At 42.3% G+C, this 9,986-nt stretch overlaps 1 protein-coding gene across 3 annotated transcripts; it reads left to right on the top strand.

Moving 5' to 3' along the window:
- Positions 1-42: 42 nt before the first annotated feature.
- On the top strand, positions 43-8,528 carry zgc:56231 (uncharacterized protein LOC406257 homolog). Of its 3 annotated transcripts, none has more exons than XM_024392870.2 (19): positions 43-1,268; positions 1,345-1,478; positions 1,870-1,974; positions 2,198-2,317; positions 2,451-2,589; positions 3,333-3,517; positions 3,637-3,724; positions 3,834-4,007; positions 4,104-4,215; positions 4,305-4,367; positions 5,130-5,276; positions 5,496-5,661; positions 6,004-6,180; positions 6,320-6,459; positions 6,731-6,896; positions 7,126-7,339; positions 7,459-7,562; positions 7,848-7,967; positions 8,068-8,528. In XM_024392870.2, exons 1-19 carry the CDS (start codon positions 1,253-1,255, stop codon positions 8,299-8,301), a joined length of 2,604 nt encoding a protein of 867 aa, XP_024248638.1. In that variant the 5' UTR covers positions 43-1,252; the 3' UTR covers positions 8,302-8,528. The 3 variants fall into 3 exon arrangements, with proteins under 3 accessions (XP_024248638.1, XP_024248639.1, XP_024248640.1); XM_024392871.2 differs by having other exon boundaries at positions 7,462-7,562; XM_024392872.2 differs by having other exon boundaries at positions 8,048-8,231.
- The last annotated feature ends 1,458 nt before the right edge of the window (positions 8,529-9,986 follow it).

Here is a 9,986-nt window from a genome sequence, read left to right on the forward strand (position 1 = left end):
TATGTTTATTCTATGAGATTGGCCCAGTCAATATAGGACTATTTTAGCAACACTACAATTGCTTTTCCTAACTTGGCTGAGCCTGGTGTGGGCTTGCAGTAGGGGATATTTGTCAATGGTGAAGACTTAAAAAAAACCTCTGGTTGTGGTATTTGTGGATACTAAACCTTCAAATGCTACCACGTAAAAAGGAATCCTTATTGGGTTGGTTATTGGTCGTTGATTGCGTTCCTTTCCCAAAAATATTTTGCAATACAAGGTCTGTTCAACATTCTGTGGAATTTATTTTAGGTGAGAATGGGAGGGGAATCAAGAATACAAGCACACCTCAATAGCTAAGTGTCATGTTATGAAAATAGGCTAGTACGCCAGCTGGGCAGTTGCTTTCAACTGTCCACTTATTCTTGTCAAAGCAGAAAAAATGAATTTTTGAACACGCTTAACCTGGGTTCCACATAGTGACTGAATTAAGTCTCGCATGTTGTAGACAAGGCATGCCTTGTCTATTCAATAGTGTGAATGAAATTATGGATTTGAAACCCCCACAACCTTGACACATGAAGATGGCTGAACGGCATGGATAAGTGTATAGTGTGGCTGACATTCTACAAAGCCTATCAGAGGGCAAGGTTATCTATTACCATGCTAACTCCATAATGGATTTTGACAAATTATACATTGTTTTTCAGGGATACAGCTAACTCAATCTTGCTTCCCTTTCTGCTGATAACTGGGTGTGAACTCCGCTCAGGCATTTTATTATACGCCAGCTACATTAGGTTAGCTTAAACCAAGCCAATCTTTTAAAGCCCCAGTGCAGACAAAATCCTGCTTTTTCATGTGTCACATCTGATTGAATGAACACAAAGTGTAAAAAAATACAAGCGCTGGTTGAAAATAAAATCTAGACAGAACCTTCTCAGCAGGTTTGAATGGGTGGACATTTTGGCTTGCCTAATGACATCACCAATTGGGGAATGGACCTATATCTAGTAGGTAGGGGCCAATTTGAGATTGTGCAAACCTTCTGAAAAGTGATTGGTTAACCCAGGATTCCACGTGTTCTCAATGAAGTACTAATTTGAACCTGAAGTTGTTTGGTCTTATGTGGAGTTTGCTTACTGGTATTGGAAATTCTGACTGCATGTTGTCTTGTGTTTAGGTTCATATACAATACTTTTATTTTTTATCAACATTTGTTGGAGAGCATTTTTCCTTAATCGTTAACAAGCAATCTATTTCATTCAACACGATGGCTTCCTCCGGTCGTAAGTAAACGTGAAATTCAGCAAAACTATTGGTTCTCACATACGTTTGAATCCTTAACATCTGTTTCTTGCTTAGACATGACAACAATCATTGATTTGACCCATGATGGCACAGTACTTGATGCAATGGAATCTACATGCAATGATCTCCATGCATGTAATCCCCATCGAGATGTGCTCTCAGAACTCTCCTCTATTGCTTCTACGCAGGTACTCCCAAGGTTTTTCAAATATTATTTTTACATGTCACTTTTTAATTGGGCAAGTCAGCTAAGAACAAATTCTTATTAACAATGACGGCCTACCCCGGCGGTGGTGTGCCACCCTATGGGACTCCCAATCACGGCCTGGATTGGAACCAGGGACTGTAGTGCTGCCTCTTGCACTGAGAAGCAGTGTCAAAGATTGCTGTGCCACTTGGGAGCCTGCAATGTTGAAGTTCTGATAATGTTACAATGGCCTATTGACTGACAGTTTGAGTAATTTGTAGTATGGCTCCCTATATAGTGCACTACTTTTGACCACTTCGTAGAGCATAGGGTTCCATTAAGGATGCAACACATGATTGTATTGACTTAACGGATGTTTTTCCCCTGGCCAGAGTGAGGTGTTGGACACTGCAGAGCAGCAGAAACACCAGCATTTGAGGGTCTACTTAAGGGTGAGGCCCTTTTCCAAGGATGAGATCTCCAGCAATGAGGACCAGGTATGTGGCAATGGGGCCGTTGGGGGAAAAAAAATGCTGATCCTAATCTAAACAGTAATATTTTAGAGTATATGGTCAGGTTTCAAATGTACCATATGTCATTGTCTTGACTCTGGGTTTTTATTAAAAGTTTAGAAACTATTTGAAGGTCCCATTTCCTAATGTCCTGTAAACAATCTTCCCTGATCCACACCTCTCCCACGATCTTCTTGTCTCTCTGCAGGGTTGTGTGGTTCTTGAGAATGCCAGGACTGTAATGCTGCATGCGCCCAAAGGCTCTGCTACCATGAAGAGCAGTGAGAAGGGCGTTGGCCAGGCGATACACACATTCTCATTCTCTCAGGTTTCAACATATGTGATTAATGCCTTGTTGAGGAACAATTAGGTGGTTCCTGACTGTAAGTCGCTCTGGATATGAGTGCCTCCTAAATGACTAAAATGTAATGTTCTTGGTCTCATGTTTTAATTTCACTCAGATCTTTGGGCCCGAGACAAAGCAGGCAGATCTCTTCGAAGGCACCATCAAAAGCCAAGTTCACGATTATCTGGAGGGGAAGAATGCTCTAGTCTTCAGCTATGGTGTGACCAATGCAGGCAAGACTCACACAATTCAAGGTAAGTCCTCTAGTAAGTAACTTCTCTGCTCAAAGTAATCTTCCTGCTAATTATGCCGCCCAACTTCTGTTTGGATAGGATCTGCTTTGTTGTGGGGGCGGGGGCGGGGCGGGCGCTGTGTTTCTTGCATTTGGTATGTTGGAGGACAATGGAGAGAGACTCACACTTAAAACACAATTTTTGCCCCATATCCCATTTGACAGACTGTATGTCTTTATCCTTGAGTTTACCTGATGAAACCAATGATGTTTATTCTATGTGTTGGCCAATTGGAGGCCTTGAAGCCACCCAATGCAATACTGGTGGTACTCCGAAGCAGTCCTCCATAGGAATGAATGGGATTCTACAGCATTTCAATAAAATGTTTCAAGCACAAAATTGTGTATCTTAGTATTTTTTTTTTTGTAGTGGGGACCAGTACTCTCCAAAAAGATAAGGAATGTTTATTTTTATGAGTTTTTTTATGAATGTGATTTAAAAATATGCATTCAGGTGTCTGTAATAGAAAATACTTGTCAAATGACTGTAGACATTAATAAATTCATTTCTATAGCTTACAAAAGTCTTTACAATGGAGTACCACAATGGCTGTGCAGTGGCTTCAATACATCTCCCCCTCTCTGTCATCCAGGGTTTCTACACTTTGGTTGAAACCTATGCAGTTGGCTGTGACTGATACTAGTCAATGAAGGAGTGGCTGCAAGGGACAGACTTTCTGTAATTTTTTTGTTGCTATGTTGCAGGATCCCAGAAAGACCCTGGTATTCTCCCCCAGGCGTTGGATGTCATCTTTAGACACATCAAAGGGAGACAGTATGAGAACATGGATCTGAAGCCGTACCTCGGTAGTGACGCTCAGTACCTAGGGCCTGACCAGGTCCAACAGGAACGAAACACCAAAGCAGCTATATTTGCTCTACTCAAAGAGGTGAACACGGACACATAATGTGGAGTAGCCTAATTAGTTGATGGGTCATGTGAAGTTGTCCTACGTTTTTATTTGTTACCCTGATCTCTTAACCCCATTCATTCTTCACCCCCACATAGGAAAATGAACCCCCACACGTCAGTGGAGTTTCATCCCACTCTTCCTCTACTGGAAGCCTCTCTTTCTCAGTCTCCTACGATAACACAGGTACATCACATCTGTAAGCCCATCTCTGTTCAAGTCAAACATCTGGATTCTGGACTGGCTATTGATAGAAATGCCATAACGGGATCATTTGTGGTTCTCTGCATCCTAGTTGAGTTTGTGGCTGTGTCTGGGGACCGCAGCCAGTTCGCCCTGTGGGTGTCCTTCTACGAGATCTACAACGAGAGCGTGTATGACCTGCTGCAGGCGTCGCCCACCTCCAAGACACAGAGACGCACAGCCCTCCGTGTGTGTGAGGACAGTGCGGGAAACTCGTATGTCAGAGGTGTGTGTGTAGGGAGGCAGTGGGATGATGTTTTATTCAATGGTTGCTTTGCTCATGTAGTCTTGAAATGGACTTAATCCTATTTTCCCTTTTCAGATCTAAAGTGGATCAATGTTCACAACTCTGAGGAGGCATGCAAAATTCTCAGAGTTGGAAATAAAAACCGAAGTGCTGCTTCCACTAAGATGAACCATTCATCAAGCAGAAGGCATGTTCAGTCACATTTGATTTATACTCTATGTGGATTGCTGAGATGCATAAAATAATTGTCATCTTTGTTTTTCCCCCTTGTCACAGCCACAGCATATTTACCATCAAATTACTGAGAATTGATGGAACTGAGGTTCAGACGATGTCAGAGTGAGTATTAACTTTCATCCATATTGTACCTGGTGTTAGGTTCTAAACAGAGTAAAAACTCAAACCAAGTTTATTCACCCACTGGGTCAAACGGCTGCAAAGAAATGTTTCCACAAGCACATATATTTATAACTTCCTACTAGGAGTTGCCTCCGTGCACAGCTAGCTAGCCAACAGATCTGTTGCTACTCAGAAACTTCATTGGTTCCTCTCACAAGTGTAGTCTTGGCCCCGCCTCCTACTAGAAACTTTGTGTATCGGCTATGTTCCTCACGTCATCTGACCTGACCTTGAGCTGAATTCCTCACTCCTCCCCAATCCACGGCTCTCCTACCGTATCAGTGACTACAAGCAGACTGTTGCCCTTTGCCTGCCTCCATAGGCTCAACTGATTTAACTTCGCATACATATTTTAAAGTAATCAATGTTTTAATATGGTAACATGAATATGTGTGTTTCAAGCTAGAATCCAACACTGACAAACAATGCTTGTTTCTCTACGTGCTTAAACACAATCCAACCAATGGTTTGTTCACCTAACTGCAGTTACCAGAAATCGACTCCTCCATTAAATCCTTCATTATTTGAGTAAATTCACAACAGTTTTTTTAGGATGAATTACAATGCTGTGCTGCAACTTGCTCAAGAGTCCACGCTTTGTCCCAAGTCTGAATAAGCTGCATGACTATAGAGCCATGTGACACCACCCCATCCTTGCAACATCTCCTACTCGATGTGATTTATTTTCTTTTTCCACCCCAGACTCTCTCTGTGTGACCTGGCTGGCTCGGAAAGATGCGGAAAAACGAAGACGTTTGGGGAGAGGCTGAAGGAAGCGGGTAACATCAACAACTCTCTGCTCATCCTGGGGAAATGCATCGCTGCCCTGCGCAGCAATCAGAGTGACAGGTACAGAACAAGTAGTACTGCCATTGATTACCAGAATGACTTATTAAAAACCACTGCTACAAAACCACCTCGACAAATTTGACCAAATGCTGCACACAAACCTGATTTGTCAGGTAAATAAATAAAAAAAATGGATGTTTTTAAACCCTGAATGAAACTGATTGGAAAGCTGATATTTGATAAACTCAAGAGTTGTCATCCTTTCCTCCCCTCTATCAGGATGAAGAACGGCTATATTCCCTTCAGGGAGAGCAAACTGACCCGTCTCTTCCAGTCCATCTTCTGTGGGAAGGGCCGAGCCTCCATGATTGTGAACATCAATCAGTGTGCTTCCACATATGACGAAACTCTCCATGTCATGAAGTTTTCTGCCATCGCTAAGCAGGTTGGTCTCTCGCCCACCCTGTCCACATTCTACTCCATCTCGGTTTAGAGTTGACTCTGAATTTCTCACGGGTTGAAAAATGTAGTGTTCAGGTGCAATGCCCTTAATCACCTTATAGGTGTCATGTTCAAATTCCATTTGTTGAAATGTCTAGCCACAAAGTGTACTTGTTCACCCTCCCGCATTGATAAGGATTAGTGTGAGAATTATGGTAGGGGGAGTAAACGAGTACGACACCCTAAACTGAAGTACTGGAAGTGTGTTCTAAATGGCACCCTATTCCCTATATAGTGCACTGTTTGGCCAGAGCCCTATGGGTACTAATCACCTTTGTTGTCCTAGGTGGTCCAGCTGATCCCAACAAAGTGTCTAGAGTCTCTGACCCCGCGGCTGGTGGGGCGCAATGGGAAGCCTCTACTGAAGAACGGGGTCATCGATGACCAGGCTCTAGAGAACTACCTGTCTGAAGAAGAGCTGCTTGATGAGGATGAAGCAGACATGTCCATTTTACCCCAGGAGGTATTTTCCATCCAAACGGTCTAAAGGATTTTACCAGTGTTCTGCGATTTCTGATTTTATTTCATAGGGATGGATGCAATATGTTAATTTGCAGAATCAATGGTGTCTGATTACTTTATGAACTGCTGCTCTCTCCTAGGATCTCCTAAATGTGATCGAGAATCTCAGGGCCAAGCTCCTGGCTGAGCGACGGAAGAACTTGGTCCAGGAGATTGACATCCGCAAGGAGATGGGAGACGCCATGCTGCAGCAACTCATGGAGAGCGAAGAACTCAGGAAGTGAGTGTTCCCTGAGCGTTATATGGGGCACAATCACGCCTTCCCCCTTTCCACTATATTAGTGTTCTCATGCAATACCCATGGCAGTGCTACACATTGGTGGATGGGTTGCATTGCTGCGCCATATAGTATGCAATTCATTTAAGATCTAATGACTAGCATTTGTGTAGTTTTCACTTAATTGTACAATTCCACAGTTTGTGCATTTGTCCACACCCATAAACTGTCCTCCAAATGATTTTCTAAAAGGACGGTGTAAATGTTTCTCTAGTCGTCAGGTGGCTGAGCTGAAGGAGAGCTACCAGGAGAAGCTGGAGAACACATTTGAGATGTACAAGGATGCCCTAAAGGACCATGCCTACCAGAGGGCCCTGGAGCGCATAGAGGATGATTACGTACCCCTTGAGGAGTTCATCGCTGAGCAGGAGAAAGTAGAGGTACTAGACACTCACTTTAGGTGATCGACAAGGTCCTGCCACAACCACCTGATCAAATTGTCAGATATGAATTCTGTCAATTCAGGGTCAGATCTGCAGAGTGTTTGCGCCCGTTTAATTTTCCCGCTGAGTGGAAATCGTTTTCTATGATTTATTTCCTCTGGGAAGTAAAAAAAAAACTAGTAGTAGTTGGAAAGGTTTGGTAAATATGGACTCATAACCCCTATAGGCACTAGAACAGAAGCTGTCTGAGATGGAACGGAAGCTGTCTAAGATGGAGCACAAGCTGTCAGGTTCCACAGTGAGTTCATCTATGGTTCCAACCAGAGAGAACTCCAGCCAGACACAGAGCATCTCACAACCACCACCTGTAGCTATGCAGGAAGGGTTAACGGGCCAGTACACCATCTCCCTCGGTGTTGATTCTATTTCATTAACAAACGGTAAATCTGATTGTACAGTAAGCCTATTCTATACCTTAAACTACAAATAACTGTGCACAATAAGTCTATATTAATAATTAGCCTTTCCTTTTAAATTGATATCTACCTATTGATTTCAGAAGTCTCAGCAGGGAATGTCCTCACAGCTGTTTCCAAAGACTCAGAGCAACGCAAACTCCTTTTGAAAGAGAGTGCGATGGAGAAACTCTGTGAGCAGAAAGAGGTAAGGAAACAGCCTGAAGGCATAACTTTTAGTCGGTGTTTCTATAAGGTAAAGGGGTGTAATGCATTTTGAAACGCAAGTGTTGGAACTCAAACCTGGCATTTTAGTTAAGAACAAATTCTTATCAATGATAACCCACAGTTCCTAGGCTATCTGCCTGTTCAGGGGCAGAACAACAGATTTGTACCTTGTCAGTTCGGGGATTTGAACTTGCAACCTTCCGGTTACTAGTCCAACGCTCTAACCACCAGGCTACCCTACCACATGTCTCTTGTTTATTTCCAGCTGATTGTGTCTTTGCAAAAAAGGATTGCAGTTCTGAATGATGCACTACATGAGGCCGGAGAGCGCTTCTTTGACAAAACGATAGAAATAGAAACTTTACATAAGAAGCTAGCTGACCAGGTAAAGACTATATGAACCTGTGTGTATGTACAAATTAAGCCTAGTTTGTCAGTGTTCACTTAGGAAAACCTGATGTGCAGTGTCATCTCTCTGTTTTCAGGCACAGGATCTAGAGAGTATAGGTAAGGGCAATCTGGAGAAGGACAAAGAACTGGCATTGTTAAAAGAAGAGCTGGCCAAGCTATCCCAGAAGTCCCCTGTCCAGTCCAAGCCCAAGCGGGGTTTCATGGCCAACATTAGGGAATCTGTGACGTCGCCACGAACAAGCACCATTGCCAGGACACTGAGGAAATCTGTCCGGACCACACCCTTGCTGAAAAGGCCCTTCCACTAACTACCGTCCTCCCCCACGTTTTAAAAATGTTTAGGGCTCTATTCAACTCTATTGCTGAAGTGTTACAGATTGCGTGAAATAAATACATTTCCAAATGTGGTGTCTGCAATTTGGGAACATTTCCATTTCAATCACAATTTAATGTGGAACTTCAGCGATGTGGATTGACTAGAGCCCTTAGTTCTGTGTTCTTCTTCAAACTCTTAAATAAAATTCTACTGACTATTTATGATCCATTTCATTGGGAGACCATATCTGAAAGAATATGACCATTTTTATATGGCTTTCAAGTGTCATTTTAACGTCTCACGGAATGTACATTTTGCAGCTCTTTTGATATGTTGGAAGTTTCATCAGTGGTGAAAACTGGACATCACGTTGACATTCAGGTGCCATACAAATGGTCTTTATTCACTTCATCCAGGGCCTTGCACAGACCTTTGTGCTTAAACTTAACGAGTACCCCAATTTTCTAGATTTAAAAAAAAACAATTTTTTTAGACTCGTTGAGCAATTACAAGGGGAGGAGAAGTGTTTTGCACAACTACATGCTGCACTTTAATGACCAACACGATTCCAGTCAAAATAGAGCCCCACAGTTTTATCAAACGGGGGAATGGTTCCAGTTTTTTTCCCACCATTCATTGTTCCCATAAGAGATTTTTAGAAACACTTAATGTTTTGTGTAGGCTGGCATGATAACATGTAAATCTCTCAGACAAGACTTCAAAGAAATTCCACAAATTAACTTAAAGCACTCCTGTTAATTGAAATGCATTCCAGGTGACTGCTCACTCTTGGCATTTGAGGTAAAGGGTGTCTTAACTTTTTTTTTTTTTGGGGGGGGGTTACTAGATTCCACAACGTAATAAAATAAACCCTGGAATGGGAGGTGTAAACTTTTGACTCGTACTGATTATACGTTTATAGCTCTGACTTCATTAGATATGTATTTAGATATAAGTATTTACATCCCGAATTGACAATGTATTAAATGTTTTTTTCTCTCCCATCTATAACCAATACCCCATAATGACAGTGAAAACATTTAATACAACTGTTGTGGTTTCCATATCTGGCAACTGAGTTAGGAAGGACACACCATTCAAAGTGTAATAACCACCATAGTCAAAGGTATATTCAATGTCTGCTTTTTTATTGCCCTTCTTGCTTTAGTCAGCTGCTTTCTGGTGGTTGAGGTTGGACTGCAATACTGATGACACACAGCAGCTGCTAATGCCATACTAATTACCACTTATGCTCCTTAGTTAACTCCTTTAGTAGCAAGCTCAAGGCTCATACTACTTTTCATCACTTGCAATATTAGAATTATTAGCGAAGCTCCCCCAAACAAATCATATTAGCCAGCACTTCACTTTTCACCATCTATATCAGTGGACCATTTAATGGCTCGATTCAACCCATAGCGCTGTAGCGAGATCTAAACTCAAAGGTTATTTCTGATTGAGCCGACATACTGTGAATGCAGTTGCCACGAACACAGGAACATTTCCTTTAAATTTATACTGCGCTGTAGCACAGGTCTTCAGCGCCACAGATTAAATTAGCCCAAATCAACTGATCTAAACTAATCATTAAAGGTTGCACATGGATAGTGCTCCATTGGCTCTCCTTTGCAAATCAGGAAAACTAAGCCTCAAGAAAAACAACCTGGACAGGACAAA

This window comes from Oncorhynchus tshawytscha, linkage group LG29 (assembly GCF_018296145.1).
Source record: "Oncorhynchus tshawytscha isolate Ot180627B linkage group LG29, Otsh_v2.0, whole genome shotgun sequence".
Taxonomy (NCBI): domain Eukaryota; kingdom Metazoa; phylum Chordata; class Actinopteri; order Salmoniformes; family Salmonidae; genus Oncorhynchus; species Oncorhynchus tshawytscha.